At 37.0% G+C, this 17,906-nt stretch overlaps 1 protein-coding gene and 1 pseudogene across 2 annotated transcripts in view; both read left to right on the top strand.

The window, feature by feature from the left end:
• Positions 1-17,906, top strand: part of RNGTT (RNA guanylyltransferase and 5'-phosphatase) — a 433,116-nt gene that overhangs the window by 67,067 nt on the left and 348,143 nt on the right. For both annotated transcript variants that reach the window (XM_006902058.1, XM_006902059.1), the window contains exons 5-6: positions 4,078-4,153; positions 6,011-6,251. In XM_006902058.1, the coding sequence (XP_006902120.1) occupies positions 4,078-4,153; positions 6,011-6,251 (317 nt within the window). The remainder of the gene's footprint in view (positions 1-4,077; positions 4,154-6,010; positions 6,252-17,906) is intronic.
• LOC102847314 lies at positions 13,727-14,917 on the top strand (annotated as a pseudogene).

Genomic DNA, 17,906 nt, shown 5'->3' with positions numbered 1-17,906 from the left:
CAACTTCAGCTTTAACCTCTTTCAATGTGATATTACTTAATTCAGATTCATGCAAAGATTCAGCCATCTTTCTTTGCAGACCTTTTGGATTATTAGAACAATCCTGCACAGACTTTTTTACCATTCTTTTCAAAGCCCTTACTGGCCAAAAATTAGTAGAAGTCTGTTCTCTTCTTAAAGCTTGCACCACATTTTGCCAGGTTTTTAGATTTAACTGTGCTTTATTTACCGCTTTAAACCAATGACACTGTTTCTGCACATACGGAAACAACTGCAAAAATGACTTTTTCTCTTACTTTTAGCCCTGAGTTCTTAAGTAATTCCTTAATTAATGTAATGTACTGAGCTTCAGAAGATGGGCTGTTCCCCATGATTCTTTTTTATCAATTCTACCTCTGAATTTTTAATACGTTTTCAGAGGGTGGGGTATACTCCCCATGAAATATTTTTCTTCCCTTAAATTTGCCTTTTAAGGGGTGAGAGAATCCTCATGAAAATTTTTTCTAATTCTATCCTTAATTTCCAAGGAGTGAAGATTCTCTCATGACCCTGTTTTTAAATTTCCTGAAAGTTTCACTTACCCTGAGCGAATTCCCTTTCGCTTCCTGGTGTCTGCTCGAAAAAGAGAAAGAAAGAGAAACCACCACCTTATCCAAAGAAAACCCACCACCTTGTCCCAAGTTCGGGCGCCAGAATGTTGCAGACCATGGGTCCCAAAGAATAGAATAATTTTATAATTATTAATAAAGAGACAAATAGCCAGGAATGAGATAGAGCAGAGAGCTTAAAACAGAGGGTCAGCAGTTCTCAACTGAAGACCTCAAGCCATGCTTCTCTTAGTATTTATTTAGAATCATAAGATAAAAAAAGTAAAATCACAAGGAAGTACAAAACAAAGGATAATGGTGAAGTCTTTTACAGGTAAGGCCAAGTTCCTCTTTATGTTAATATCAAGAGGGAGGGGTTCATTTGACGCAAACTAAGAACAATGTTAATTCCTAGAGAACGCCCCAGTGCCACAAGGTGGGCAATCAAGCTTCCCTCATTTCCCGAAACAGCATTTGGTCTACTATTATTAAATTTTATATTCCGCTTCCCTTACTTTAGCCCATTGCTGCAGCCCTTACTTTAGCCCATTGCTGCAGCCGTCATGCCAATCTGTCTGGTTGAGGGTCTTCTTTTTCACTTACTCTCCACCTTTCCAAACATGATGTTTCAAGAAATGGCCTCTCCTACCAGTGTGCCTAAAGTATGTGAAATGAAATTCACCATCTTTGCACTCTGGCTGCAATTTCTTCGAGATATTTTCCCCCCCTTTTATGCTCCATTGAAGGAAATAGCAACAAATAAGGCCACATGAGTAGATGGTATACCAAGTGACATGTTTCAGATAACAGATGCTGCCCTGGACGTGCTCACCAAGCTGTGCCAAGAAATCTGAAGAACAAACATTGGCCAGTTGACTGGAAGAGATCTGTATTTGTTACCATTCCAAAGAAGGGTGACCTAACAAGAGTATAGAAGCTATAGAACAATATCATTGATTTTACATGCAAGCAAGATTCTACTGAGGATTATCCAAAAGCGACTGGAACAGCACATCAGCAGAAAACTGCCAGAAGTGCAGGCTGGATATAGATGGGGCCATGGTACTAGGGATATTGTAGCTAATGTTAGATGGATCTTGGCTGAAAGCAGGTAGTACCAGAGGAATGGGTATCTGTGTTTCATTGATTATGCAAAGGCGTTTGACTGTGTGGATCATAATAAACTGTGGCTGACTCTGAGAAGAATGGGAATCCCAGAACACTTGATTGTGCTAATGCGAAACTTATACTTGGACTAAGAGGCAGTTGTCAGAACAGAGCAAGGAAACACTGCATGGTTCAAAATTGGGAAGGGTGTATGCCAGGGGTCTGTCCTATCTACGTACCTTTTCAACATGTATGCATAGCAGATTATCTGGGAGACTGGGCTCTATGAGGAGAAATGTGGCGTCAGGATTGGTGGAAGGCCTATTAATCTGCGTTATGCAGACGACACAACCCTAGCTGCTGAAACTGAGGAGGAACTGAAGTGCTTGCTGCAGAGGGTCAAGGACTGCAGCTTTCAATATGGATTGAGGCTTAATATAAAAAAGACAAAGATTCTCACTACTGGACCAATTGGCATCATCAGGATGGATGGTAAAGAGATGTGATTGTTCACAACTTTAGTTTGCTTGACTCCATAGTCAACACACTTGGCACCAGCAGCCAGGAAATTAAAGATGTATTGCTATGGGAAAGTCTGCTGTTAAGGACCTCTCCAAAGTACTGAAGGGCAGTGGTGTGTCTCTGGAGACTAAGGTGTGATACAGGCCTTGGTCTTTGCAATCACTTGTTATGCGTCAGAGAGTTGGACAGTGACTAGGGAGGATAGAAGGAGAATTGATGCCCTTGAGCTGTGGTGCTGGAAAAGAGTATTGAGGGTACCATGGACTGCTAGGAAAACAAACATTCATCCTGGAGAGGGTTAAACCAGACTGCTCTTTAGAAGTAAGGATTCTGAGGCTTCATCTAAAATACTTTGAACATGTTGCAAGGAGGGCCCGGTCCTTGGAGAGGGACGTCATGCTTGGGAGGGTGCAGGGACTGAGTAGGAGGAGAAGACCCTCTATGAGGTGGATTGATTCAGTGACTGAGGTAATTGTGATGGGTGTGTCGGAGGCAGTGCTATTTGGGACAAGATAGAGCAAGGTTTAGAGGTGTTGTACATAGGGTCACTATGAGTCGCAAGTGACTCGACCACACATAAGAACAATAACAACAACCATGGGATATTCAGAACTTTTCTCCAGCACCACAACTCAAAGCTATCAATTTTTCTGTCATCCTTATTCATTGTCTTAGCTCTGAGATGTATAGCAAGTGATTGAAAAGACCGTGGCCTGAATCAAGTGGACCTTAGTCTTTAAACTGAAATCATTGCTCCTCTGTACTTTGGGGAGGTCCCTGACAGCAGACTTTTCCAGTGCAGCACATCTCCTGACCTCCTGTCTGCTGGTGCCAAGGGTGTGGACTTGGGATCCAAGTAAGGTGAAATTATTCAGTATGGATTGAAGCTCAGTGTCAGGAAAAGAAAAATTCTCACCACTGGACCAGTTGGCAGCATTATGATTGGTGGTGAAGAGATTGAGATTGCTCACAGTTTTCATTTGCTTGGCTCCACAGTTGACACTTGTGGCACCAGCAGCCAGGAAATTGAAAGACATATTGCAGTGGGAAAGTATGCAGTTAGAGACCTCTCTAAAGTACTGAAGTGCAGCGATGTCATTCTGGAAACTAAGGTGTGCCTGGTACATGCCATGGTCTTTGTACTCTCTTGCTATGCATCAGAGAGCTGGACAATGACTAGGGATGGCAGAAGGAGCATTGATGCCATTGGTCTGTGGTGTTGGAGAAGAGTATTGAATATACCATGGACTGCTATGAAAATGAACAGATTTGTCCGGGAGAGGGTGAAGCCAGGCTGCTCCTTGGAGGCAAGGATTTTGAAACTTTGTCTGACACACTTTGGACATGTTGCAAGAAGGGACCAGTCCTTGGAGAGGGATGTCATGGTTGGAAGGGTGGAGGGACAATGCAGGAGAGGAGGAGCCTCCATGAGATGGATTTATTCAGTGACTGGGGTAATGGAGGTAGGTGTGCCAAAGATGATGAGATTGGATAGGATAGGATAGGATAGTTTACAGGATAGGACAGTTTAGGGCTGTTAGTAGAAGGCTACTTGATGGCACATAATAACAACAACAACAACATCTCATTAAAATGCATTATTTCTTAGAGCAATCTTTAGATAATAGAAACCATTTCATTTAAACTTGTAGCTAGTATTTTGAATTAGATTCTAACCACTTAAATTGGCAAATTATTAATAACTGAGAAGATATTCCATGTTTGTTTCTGTTCAGTTATTTTATAAAGTTAGTGAAATGTTCTGATCGTAGGTTAGAATTTTGACGTAAACTATGAATCTAAAGTAATTAATTTGTTTTTTAGTTTATTAATTTTAAAACAAAGCTGCTTTATTTTCTAGGTGTTCATTGTACACATGGTTTCAATCGTACTGGTTTCCTCATATGTGCCTTTTTGGTGGAGAAAATGGATTGGAGGTATTTGTGTCTAATTATAATTGAAGAAGCTTTTCTTGGTAGTTGATAAAATTTTTTTATTGGTCTTTTGGTTTTAGCATTTAAATTGCCAAGGGTTTTTTTTTTTAAATTGTTTATTTATTTTTTTTTCAAGTTTTTAGTGAAGTCATAATTAAGGTAATTTGAAGTGGTCTTTATTTTAGATATACTTGATCATTAGAATAGGGTCACTTTTTAAAAATTTTTACTTAAAACTCATGCAGTTACTTTTTAATCATTTCCTTCATCACTTTTTAAGTGAAATTTTTATTTTAATTGTGATTTTAATGAATAATTACAGAGAAGTTAGGTTTTCAGCCATTCATTGTTGCAGATTTTACCCACATGCCCTCCCTTCCCCCTCACCCAGCTCACCTTTTTTAAAAAAGTATTCATTATTGCACATTTACGTACTCTACTCCACCCCCTCCCCCTGCTGATCCTGGACCTCTTTGCAATGATTTACCTCTTTTAATTCTGGGCTTTTGTCATACATATAATGCCTAATCCTGCAGTCATCAAGTTTTTGAAGGAGCAAATCTATGAGGGAGGAAACCACATCTTTTTCTCCTGGAGTGGCTGTTCAATCTAAACAACTGACCTTTGGCTTAGCAGCTAAAGATGTCATGCTGTGCCATCAAGCAGCTTTTTTGATACTTAGCACAGTGTATCATCTGTATACTTAAGAGTTCCATATGAAAACAACAAAACTAAATAACAGAACTTTAAACTTGGTGCCATCAAGTCAATTGCAATTCATAGCAACCTAAAACTGCCCTATCAGGTTTTCAAGGCTGTGAATCTGAATGGAGCAGGCAGCTCATCTTTCTTCCCTGGAGTGATGGGTAGATTTGAACCTCTACTCTACTGGTTAGGAGCTCTGCTCATCACACACTGTGCTGCCAGGCTCTTCATGGGTCTGATAAACTGGATTTATCTTTCCAAATTGTTTTTTTTTTTTTTTTTACACTTCTTATAGAATTGCTAGAGACACGTTCCAGAATTTTTTGTTTATATTCACTTTTGAAAGTTTTATTTTCCATGTTAATGATAGATTTTTTAAAACAGCAGTTACATACCAGGGAAAGCTTATGCTCTGGGAGTATTTTAAGAACGTTGCCTCATTTAAACTAATTAGTGTGCTGTTTTTGAGTACTGGAATTGTACTTTTACAATTGTCATTAATTGCTTGACAGATAGGTCTTTGTATTTACTAAGCCTTTCCACAGCTCACTCAATGAGCTGATGTACCCACTGATTGTACATTTCTTGTTCACATTTCCTCAGTGATTCTCTGTTGTATATATTTCCAGATCTGACCATTTGGGTGCTCTCTTACTTGTGCTCCCATGTCACAATGAGCCAGTGCTTACCTGCTCTTAAATGACCTATTTTACTTTGTCTTCATCTGTTGAAGTCCTCTCAAACAATGTGCTTTTACCTTGTTCACACTGTTACTTACATTACCTTGACCACTACTTTCCTTTATATCAGATCCCAAGCTCCTAGGCTGTGTTAAAATTCTTCCGTATTCACAGATTCTACCCAAGTCGCTTTGTTTCTTTAAACACTCCTGGAAATGTATCTTTACGATTTAGGAATTATTTGTCAGCCTTATACTAAAGCTGCTATGACTTTGTCCCTTACTAGATAGAATGCCTTGAAGATGGGGACTGTAGTTTGTCAATTTTAGAAGCCTCTGTTGTATTTTATATGACTTTTTGAAGTAAATTTTGATAAGCCTGCATAATTGGAGAGTAGTAAATAAATTGGATGATATTTGGTAAATTTATAGCATTATAGATTAGTGAAGAAATTATGTGATGTTATTTTCCACAGTATTGAAGCAGCAGTTGCTACTTTTGCCCAAGCCAGACCACCAGGAATCTATAAGGGCGATTATTTGAAAGAACTCTTTCGTCGTTATGGTGACATAGAGGAAGCACCACCCCCACCTCTCTTGCCAGATTGGTGTTTTGAGGATGATGAGGATGACGATGAGGATGAAGATAGAAAAAAAGATTCAGAACCTGGATCAAGTGCCTCCTTTGGCAAGAGGAGAAAAGAACGGTTAAAACTGGTAATGTAGAAAAATACAATTAATTTTCTTTACCTTTTCCAAGTTTATCAGGATTCATAAAAATGGAGAGTTGGCATGTTTCTTTAGCTAAATTTGTAAATTATAGGGATCCCTGGTAGCCTACTGATAAGAAGCTGTGCTGCACACGCAAAGGTACAAGGTTCGAATCTACCAGATGCTCTGCTGGAGAAGGAGGGGCAATCTCCTGTGCCTGTCATATCTGATTCTATGGTACACAACAAGAAGAAAAAGAAAAAAATGTGAAAATTTCTTTTCTTTAGGACTTTAATGATAGCATTTTATAGTCTGCTGTTGGTGAGAAGTCAGCCATAATTTTACTTCTTTGAAAATAGTTTGATTTTGTTTTTTTATAAGATTTATTATGACTTCACCAAAGAAGACATTCAGATGGCCAACAAGCACATGAAGCAATGTTCAAAATCCCTAGCTCTAAGAGAGATGCAAATCAAAACAACTATGAGATACCATCTCACCTCAGTAAGAATAGCAAAATTTAACAGAAAAGCAAGCAACCAATGCTGGCGAAGTTCTGGAGAAACTGAAAGGAACCCTTATTCACTGTTGGTGGAAGTGTAAAATGGTGCAACCACTGTGGAAGGCAGTATGATGGTTTCTCAAAAAGTTGCAAATAGAGATACCATTTGACCCAGCAATTCCACTACTGGGAATATACCCCAAAAAGACCATAACTGCCACCCAAGCAGACATATGCACACCCATGTTTATCGCGGCTTTGTTCACCATAGCAAGGAGTTGGAAACAACCTAAGTGCCTATCAACAAATGAATGGATAGAGAAGCTCTGGTATATTCACACAATGGAATAGTTACACTGCATTGGGAAAAAAAGAAACTCATGCAATATTTCACAAAATGGGTGACCCTGGAAAATATTATGCTGAGTGAAATATCTCAGTCACAAAAGGACAAATACTGCATAGTGCCACTGTTGTAAAACAGGACTGACATCGGAGTTGGGAAGAGACTGAGAAAGATGGGATAAATAATGTGTACTGCATTGAAACAAATGAGGGAGAAAACTGTTTAAAAGGGATATGTGATTAGGTAGTTATTGTCATGCCAGGAGTCCAGAACGAAGGCTGCATAGTGGAGTGGACCTGGGAGGGGAGGGATTGTAAAACAATGCAATAGTTTTTCTTTTACTTTTCAAAGAGAAGAGTGTACTCGGGGAGAGGGGTGGGCAGGGAGAAAAGTACAACAATGAATGAATGGAAATCCAAAGTCTCTGTAAATTTTCATTGAAATTAATAATAAATTTTAAAAAAGAAAAAAAAAGATTTATTATGATGTTATTATTTGTGTATGTGGTAGTTTTTTAAAATTCTTGCTATCTTCATTCTGCTTAATGCTGGTAATGATTATTAAACTTATTGCTGTAGATCTTTTTAGTTCTTGATAATTCTGAAATACTCTTCTGATATTATTTCTGTCCCAATCTGTATTTTCTCTTGGTGACTCAAGTTATATAATAGACTTCTTTTTTTCCCCAAAAAATAAAGTTTCTTAGTTTTTTCCTCTGTATTGCCCATCCTTTGTTCCCTCCTCTTTTGGATATGTGACTCTGTCCTACCTTCTAGTTTACTAATTAACTTTTTAGCTTTATCTATGGAAGCCTTTCAGCAATCTTGACACAGTGACTGCAACAGTGAGCTTGAGTGTATTAGAGATAATGAGGGTGTTGTAAGATAGGGTAAGATTCAGATCTGTTGTTCAAAGGGTTGATAAGTATCATAGTGGACTTGATGGCTTTAACAGTAACTATACTTTGTTAAATTAATTGAAATTTTAATGTAATTTATTTTATTTTCACTTCTGGATTTTCTGTTTGATTTTTTTTTTTTTAAATAGTTTTTAATTCTCTACTGGAATTCTTCAACTTATCATGTGAGTTTTTGAACATAATTCCGGTTATTTTAAAACTAATCCTTATGTGTGCATCTTTTGTGGGTCTTTTTCTACCTTCTCTTCATGCTTTATTGAATTCTGTTTATGTATAGTTTTTGTATACCAGATTTTTATTTGATTGAGTACTAAAACTTATGTATTAAAAAGTGATGAAATATATTCACTTCTTTCATAGAGCCTTTTTTCTTCAGACAGAATTAAGGTTTTTATTATCGTTTAGAATAGAATTGTTTGGAAGGTGGCTTTTACATTTTGAGTGCTACTTGTTTTAGGCTTACTCTTCTAACTCTTTGCAGATTTCTAATGGAAAGCTTGGAGTGTTAGATAGAACCTTTGTTGCTTGAAAATTGGAACTCCAGTGCTTTTTTCCCAGGCCTATAAGATTGCTCACAACTCTATTATGTTTCTTAGCCTTACATCTACTATTTTTTTTAATTTATATACATTGTGTTTCACACCTCCCTTCACTAACATACAATCATTCTCATACATTTAGTTTTATAAAATTAATAGCCACTGAACTATGCCCACTATTTCTCTGTCTTTTCAGGTCACTGTCAGATCTTTCCCATTTTCCTTTACAGTATATTATTTTTGAAGCAGTACCTTGAAAGAAAAACCCTGGAGAGAAAAGTGTATTTGATGTCTAGCTCACCTCTTTGCTTCTCTTCTCTCTGAGTTCATGGCTTTTCAAGTTTTTACTGTCTTCCTAAGATTAACATGCTTTCAGATGAATGTTTTTAAATTTTGTTCAGCTTTTCATTTTGGCTCCAAAATTGATATAAATAGAAAGTTAAGGGTTTTGTTTAAAATGCCTTTCCTAGCCATTGGGTGATTTTTGTCTTGTGGATGGGTGGAAATATGCAAATAAGGGGTGTTAGTCTATCCACAAGGGCTTTGGCTAGTCTTATCTACAAGGGGTAGGCTAGTTTCACTATAAAATTGAACAGATCTAGCAGCAAAATTGGAGAATCTCACCACTATCAGAAGAAGCAAGAGAATGCAGCTTGTCCCTGAGAGAATGCAGTGCATCTTTCAGGGCCAGAGATCCTTGCACCAGCCAGGTCAAGGCCTATGGAAGCAGCATCCGTAGTAGCTGGAGATGAGAACTAGAGACCTGATGTGAGTTGTAGTGGATGTTGGGACTGAACCAGAGCTAAAAGCTCTTTGCCCAGGTTTGTTGGAGGACTGGGAAAGACAGCCATAATTGGCAGAACTAAGCTTTGTAACTTGTTTTGACTTTTTTCAGTTACAGTTTGAACTTCCACATGAGTAATTGAGGGTCTGTTCCAAAGTCAGCATGAAGCCTCATTTGGACTGTTAGCTTCTCTAAAAATTTCTTCCATAAATGTAGTCTGTCTGATTCCTATGCAGTCTATCAGGTGATGTCCATGTAAAGTCACCTTTTTTTTTTTTAAAAAAAAAGATATTTGCAAGGTATAAATTTTTGAATATTCAAAATTCTTTTATTCTATTTCCAGTAATTACTTGAATAAAAAAAAATCATCTTAATAGGTTTAGAAGCATTGGACAAACACCGGTGATCAAAGACCAGATGAGTTGTGGGATGACATTAAGGATTTCATCCATGAAGAGAAGAAAAGGTCACTAAAAAGGTAAGAGAAAGAAAAAAGCAAATTGGACGTGAGAATAAACCCTGAAAATTGCATTTGAGTACTGAGAAGCCAAAACAAAGGGAAAAGATGCTGAAATAAAAAAGCTGAACAGAAGATTTGAAAAGGCATCCTGGGAAATCTATACAAACTACTATAAAGAAATATGCAGAGACATAGAATTGGAGAATAAAAAGGGAAGAACTCACTAAGCATTTCTTAAATGGAAAGAACTGAAAAACAAAATCAGGCCTTGAATTGCAGTACTTGGGATGCCATCGGCAAAATCTTGAATCATCCAGGAACCATAAAAAAAAAAAAAAAAAGAAAAGGTAGAGGGAATATACAGAGTTACTGTACCTAAGTGAAGAATTGGCTGACACTGAAATATTTAATTAAGGAGCTAAGGCCTCAAAAATCATTAGGATAACAATGAATACTTTTTGAATGACAGGTGCAGCCCTGGATGTACTCACCATTCTATGGCATGAAATTTGGAGGACACCTGCTTGACTGGAAGAGATCCATATTTAGTCACATTCCCAAAGAACATGATCCAACAGAATGTGGACATTGTCAAACAAATTGTCATATGCAAGCAAAATATTGCTGAAAATTAAAATTTAACAGAACAGCAAGCAACAAATGCTGGCGAGGTTGTGGAGAAACTGGAACCCTGATTCACTGTTGGTGGGAGTGTAAAATGGTGCAACCCCTGTGGAAAGCAGTATGGCGCTTTCTCAAAAAGTTGCAAATAGAGATACCATTTGACCCCGCAATTCCACTACTGGGAATATACCGTGAAGAGACCATAGCTGACATCCAAGCAGATATATGCACACCCATGTTTATTGCAGCTTTGTTCACAATAGCAAGGAGTTGGAAACAACCTAAGTGCCCATCAACAAACGAATGGCTAGAGAAGCTGTGGTATATTCGCACAATGGAATACTATGCTGCACTAAAAAACAAGGAACTCATGCAATATTATTCAAAATGGTTGACTCTGGAGAACATTATGCTGAGTGAAATATCCCAGTCACAAAAGGACAAATATTACATGATGCCACTGTTGTAGAATGGGACTGTCCTTGGGGTTGGGGAGAGACTGAGTAAGATGGGTTCAATAATGTATACTGCACTGAAACAGAGGAGGGAGAAAACTGTTTAAAAGAGATATATAACTAGGTATTTCTGTCATCACAGGAGTCTAGAGCGAGGGCTACATGGTGGAGGGGACCTGGGGGAGGGTTTGTAAAACAATGAAAGAATCTTTTCTTTTACTTTTCCATAATTTTTGACTCATGTACTTATAACTTGTTAGTCAAATTTGTGTCTTCTAGGTTGCAACACCCCCATGATACATCTTCAAGGATATGAACTTGTACGGCCAAGCACAATCAATAAGAGTGCATCTAAATTCCAAAATCAATCTCCATAATAGTCTATGTGTTTCCTACTGCCAAAGGGGCCCTTTAGAGTAGTGAGAGAAGATCTTCACCCTGAAACCCACAGCGTCCCTTTTCATCAGGAAGTAGCTAAGAGAATACGCCATCCCCTTTTCCTTATGACTCAGGGTGAAGTCTCTCTCAGGGAGGAGTGATAGGGAATGGCAAAGGACACACTGACAAAGAAGATTAATCAGAACTGGCTTTGACAAGCACTGTGGCATTTGGACAAGAACAAACTGGGAGGAGGGTAGAGAGAATAGTGCAACAATGAATGAATGGAAACCCAAAATCTCTGTAAATGTTTATGAAAATTAATAAAATATAATTATAGGGAAAAAATATTGCTGAAAATTATTAAAAATCAGTTAGATCAGGGAACTGCCAGAACATTCAGGCTGGATTTAGGAGAGACCATGTCACCGAGGATATCATTGCTGATGTTAGTAGAAGGATCCTAGCTGAATGCAGAGAATACCAGAAGAACATGTATTTGTGCTTTATTGACTGCAAAGGCATTTGACTATGTGAATGGTGACGAACTGTTATTAACATTGACAAAATGAGAATTCCAGAACACTTAAACTGTGCTGCAGTGAAACCTTTACCTTTTTCCTATTTTGCGAACAGAGCAAGGGAACAATGCATGGTTTAAAATGAAGAAAGGAGTCTGTAAGAAAGGAGTATGTCAGGATTGTATCCTTTCTCCATACCTGTTTAATCTGTATGCTGAGCAAATTATTTGAGAAGCTGAACTCTATGAAGGAGAATGTGATATCAGGATTGGAGGAAGATTTTTCTATAACCTTGGAAATGTACATGACGCAACCTCGCTTGTTGAAATAGAGGAGGGCTTGGAACACTTGCTGCAGAACATCAAATAATGCAGCTTTCAATATGGATTTAGTCAACTTTAGGAAAGCAAAAATCTTTGCCATTGGGCCAATAGGTAGCATTGTTATAGATGGAGAAAAAAATTGAGACTGTAATTGACTTCATTTTACTTTAATCCACAGTCAATATACTTGGTACCAGTAGCCAGGAGATCAGAAGATATATTGCTCTGGGGAAATCTGTAGTCATGGACCTGTCCAAATTATTGAGGAACAATGATGTCCAGTTGAGGGTTGCGGTGTGCCTGATTCAGGCTATGATCTTTTCAATTACTTGCTATACACATGAGAGCTAGACATTATGACAAAGGATGAGAGATGAAGAATTGATGCCTTTAAACTGTGGTTTTTGGAGAAGAGTGTTGCATATCTATGGACTGCCAAAAGAACAAACATGTCTTAGAGAAGATGCAAGCCAGAGTGCTCCTTGTAGGCAAAGATTTTGAAGCTTCATCTCACATACTTTGGGCATGCTGCTAGGAGAGGTTATTCCTTGGAGAAGGACATCATAGTTGGAAAGATTGGAGGAATATCCAAGGAGAGGAAGATCCTTAATCAAGTAGATTGACACAGTGACTGCAGCAATGGGCTTGGGTGTGGACTGTACAGGATTCAGATCTGTTGTTCATAGGATCATGATGAGTTGTACTCAACTTGACAATACCTAACAACATCAACAAGAACAACAAGCTTTGTAACACTGGCCTAAAGCTATAAGCTTCAAGGTTGAGGTGCCTGTGAGTACATTTTGGTAGTTGTCCTGACTGTATTCTGCTACTAACCGGGATAATATGGCCTTTGTCTTCCCTAATACGGTTTTGTGTGGTCTGTGAGTTTTCTTTTTTTTTTTTGGTCTGTGAGTTTTCTGATCCTAGAGAGCTGTAAGATTGGTGTTGAGTTGAGTAGAAAGAGGTGTGGGAGTGTGGGGGATATATATGACTTCATGAGAACTGGTTCTTTGTTATTAATGTTGTTAATGGGAAGAGTTCCTCTTTGTAGAGTTGGTAAAGGTCAAATATGAGCAACCTTTGCTCTTTTTACAGCTAGACTGCCTTACTGAAAGAAATAATTTTCTTCTTTTTTGGAAGAGGTAGTAGCTTTGATTTCTGATAGTGTTAAAGTGATGTATTTGGACACTATTTGTATCCTTTATTACAAAGACTATGAAAAAATGATTCTAGAAGGCCTTGTGTTTTTGTAGTTTCATGTCTTCAAATTTTAATTAGTAAATACAGATTGATTTTTTTTTATTTATAAAAGTAACTAAAGAAACTAAACTTGAAACTAAAGCAACTTGATCAATTTTTACTTGAACACTTTAATTTTTGATACTTTAGAAAAGAAATTCTTTCCCCCATTTACTTAATCTAAAACTATACAATACCATAAAGATTGGCTTTCTTTGATAAACAAAAATTTAATTATTGGTAAGTTTGTAAGTGAAAATAAAGGTATTGGGAAACACCAGCACTGGTCTGGGTGCAGAGGCAGCAGTAGCAGCAGCAGCATTGGGTATTCAAGGTTGGACGTGACTGGAAGCTCTGCAGGTGCGCTGGGTGGAGCTACCTCTGCAGCATGCACCAACCAGCTGCGCGGGAGCCAAATGGAGTTAAAACGTTTGCCAACCCCAAATACCTCTCTTTGGAAATTTTATTCCTCAGACTACCGGCTTTGTTTGCATTATTCTAGGACTTTAAAAGAGAAAGGGCCTCGTTATCTATCTACTACAGTGATTGTGGCTGAATTTTTTTTCTCTCTCTTGTTGCGTACCATCGAATCCGATCCAACTGACAGAGGAGAAGATTATCCTTCATTCTCCAGTGGAGCATCTAGTGGATTCAAACACTGCATCTTCACGCTTGCAGCACAGCTTGTTACTACTGGGCCACCAGAGCTCCCTTGTGACTGAAATTTTGAAGATAAGGGCCTACATTTTACTAGTTTACAAATACAGCAAATGTAATTGAAGAGCATTGAATAGAGTACTACGTGATGAAATCCTTGATAAACCTATGGAAACACTTGCTATTCCATCAGGAATATAATACTCTTCAGAATGATTTGTTTTATATGGTACTATCAAATCTAGATGCAACGACTTATTAGGTCACATACCAGTTGAAAATTCTTAGAGTGGCATTATTTTCTCTATCTGTGCTTAGTAAAAAATTGGGTGTGTATCAGTGGATTTTCCTAGTGATTTTTATGCTGGGAGTTGCTTTTGTGCAGTGACCTTCATTCAGATTCTCAACTTGAATCTAAGCAACAATCAGCTGGCTCTCAACTTGTAGGACTCATGGCGTTTTTCGTGGTTTTCAAGTGGCTTTGCTGGGGTTTACTTTGAGAAAATAGTGAAAGAAAACAATGAGTGGGGATAAGAAATGTTCAGCTTGGTTTTTTTTGGAGTATATTTAGATTAATGGGTGTGAACAGTTATGTTGGTGAATTGGTATCAAAGAATGGATTTTTTCCAGGGACATAATCAGCTGACTTGAATAGTCATTCTTTAGGCACTTGGAGGTCTTGCAATAGCTGCTCTTATTAAGTATGCAGATAATATTTTAAAAGGATTTGCAACATCTTTGTCCATTGTACTGTCAACATTGATCTCCTATTTATGGTTACAAGATTTTGTGCCAACCAGTGTCTTTTTTCCTTGGTGCCATCTTTGTAATGACAGCTACTTTCCTATATGTTTACAATCCCAAACCTGGAGGAAATCCTACTAAAAGCATCGCTACCTACTATCCTGAACTATTTTTTTAAGATGATGCAGTAGGAAAATCAACATTTACTTCACACAGAGGATTTTAATGCAGATTCTGTGATGATAACATCATGTTGAATCTAATAAAGTTATTCAGATGGTTTGATAATATAAAGATTTAAAGACAAAATATGTATATATGTAACACATGTAGAAATTAAAACTTGAAAGTATTTCCAGAGATAAGATTAGTTTTTGGAAGAAACTTGAAATCTGAGTTTAAGAAGATTTTACCTTTCTGACTGCTCAGAAAAGCCCTATACACTCTTTGCAAGAGTACACAACAAATATTGGATATCAGTTTTTAGAAATCAGATTTATTTAATCTTTTAAATTTTTTTATCTTACTCTTCTGTATAGTTATATGAAATCACATGAATACTAAAAGTTTGAAAATTATAATTACCTATATAAAACTGAATAAATAGAAGTATGATTTGAAAAAAACATTTTCTTATATCTGAAGTTTTTGTATTTATAAAAAGGATTGCTAAATGTTACTTGTTAATGTACATGCAAATTCAAGTAATATATTGTGTCTGTCCTGTCAGAAAATAAAATTAATTTTTAAATTTCATATAGGGAGGCTCACACATCTTCTCTCCATATATATTCTAAGACATTCTAAGATGGCACAGTGGTTTATGCTTTCGACTGCTAAATAAAAAGTCAGCAGTTTGAGGTCACCAAACACTCCATAGGAGTGTAATCTTTTGTGCTTTTGTAATCTATCCTGCATGGTTGCTATGAGTTGGAATTGACTCAGTGGCAGGGGATTGAATTTAGTTTTGTATGTTTCAGAACTGCTGAAACTGCAGTTCTCTTGTGCTAGGTAGATTTTTACATGAATAGAATTTTGCCTTTAATCTTTAAATTACCTTTCTTTTCTGGAAATCACATAAATCCTTATTACTGTTTTAAATTTTCCTGTGCATGAATTTCTACTAAAGTTTTAAAATGTTATTCAAAGAAGTAAAATATTCATTTGATAAGATTAAATGAAATATTGTCTGTAATATCTCCATTTGGAGAATTTTTGAACTTGTAAGCAACTGGAGTATTTTACTGATTGATCTGCAAAATACAGATTTTTTTATCATTAATCGGAGAGTTGGAAAGTGACTAGGTATGATAGAAAGGGAAATGATGCTATAGAGAATTGATGTCTTTGAGCTGTAATTCTGGAGAAGAGTGTTGAATATACTGTGGACTGCTAGGAGAACAAACAGGTTTGTCTTGGAGAGGGTGAAGCCGGGATGCTCCTTGGAGTTAAGGATTCTGAAGCTTCGTCTGACAAACATTGGGCATGTTGCAAGGAGGGACTGGTCCTTGGAGAGGGACATCATATTTGGGAAAGTGGAGGGACAGCACAGGAGAGGAAGACCCTCGATGAGATGGATTGCTTCTCTGATTGGAGTGGTGAGAATGAGTGTGTCAGAGATGGTGAGGTAGGCACAGGATAGAGCAGTGTTTAGGGCTCTTGTACATAGGGTCACTATGAATTGTAAGCGACTTGATGGCATATAACAACAACAACAACGAACAACAACAGAAACAGCGTTAAAAGTAGCATGGATTTCAATGAGTTGAGACTGATAACTTTTCTTGAAGAGATTCCGGATTGTCATGGTAATACATCATTTAAAATGGCCCTACAGTGTTAAATTCAAGGGTTACTATGAATCAGAGAGCTAACTCAGTGGCACCCAAATAACAACAAAACCCACACTACCAGGAGTGCTCAGATTGATGACTGAGAGAGGCCCTTTGAGTTCCCTTTCTGTGGCCCCAGTAGAGCTGCTGGGTATGATCCACAGTTTGTTTTACAATAGTGGTTTTAAAGCATTTAGGTTAACACTGGAGTTGAAGTTTATATTGCATGAATTATTTAATAAGTTAGTTCAAAGGAGAAAATATATTTCAGAAATGGTAAGATGAGTTAATTATTGGGGAAAATGTTTTCAAAGATTAGAATATAGTTTTGATTTAATTATTGACTATAGAATATTGAATATAAGAATTATTTTTTATCCATACTGAGTATCTTTTTTAAAGTCTACTGTTTTAATAGTGAAACTATTTGAAAAAAAAACCCCTATTTTTATACAGTTGTAATGGATTTTGTTAAGTAGAATTTGACTCAAGAATCTTGCATTACAAACTCTTGGGTACTCTTGGCTGATTAGTACAGAATGCTCTCTTAATTTGTTCCTTCTAGAATTTTCAATATTTAAAGTTACAGGTATTTTAAATAAATTTTCTAGTGATTTCCAATTGGTAGAAACCAAACTTTTTGAATGTCAACCTTGTTTTCAGTGTCCATCTAATCAACTATTACTTTAAAAAATTTACCACATTTTAAGCATGCTGTTTCTAAACTGAAGTCACATTCAGACTTATATATCCTGTTGTTGTTGATTGCCATCGAATTAAGCACAAATCATAGAGACCATATAAACAGAAGGCCTGAAGCTTTTCTATAACTATCGTCATTTATCAAAGTTCATAGAGTTTCCAGAGGCATGTTGTTTAGGAAGTGCTAAATAAAATCTTCACCCTATAAATACTTAGAATTAAAACAAATTAAAAGACTGATGTTTATCCACATTGAGATACTGATTGGGTGTTTGTGTATTTAAATTACTATACTTTCATAATTAATTGTTAATTCAGGTTTAGTCTATTTAGTTTAAGATTTAAAAAACAAACTTGAACATTAAATATGTTTACTACAGTGGTAAATAATATACTTAAGTGACTGGAATGCAAAGATTGGGAACAGAGAAGATTCAGTAGTTGGAAAACATGGACTTGGTCATTACAAGCATATTTTTCAAAAGACATAAATGCAGGTTATACACATGGATTTCATATAGGAATCAGATAGATTACATCTGTGGAAAGAACTGCTGGAGAAGCTCAATATCAGCTGTGAAAACTAGGCCAGGAGCTGATTGTGGAACAGACCACCGACTACTCATATGCAAA

Source organism: Elephantulus edwardii, unplaced genomic scaffold (genome assembly GCF_000299155.1).
Source record: "Elephantulus edwardii isolate Elephantulus edwardi_28Jun2011 unplaced genomic scaffold, EleEdw1.0 scaffold00363, whole genome shotgun sequence".
Taxonomy (NCBI): domain Eukaryota; kingdom Metazoa; phylum Chordata; class Mammalia; order Macroscelidea; family Macroscelididae; genus Elephantulus; species Elephantulus edwardii.
The sequence above is the reverse complement of the archived record's forward strand: the minus strand, read 5'-3'. Positions and strand labels throughout refer to the sequence as shown.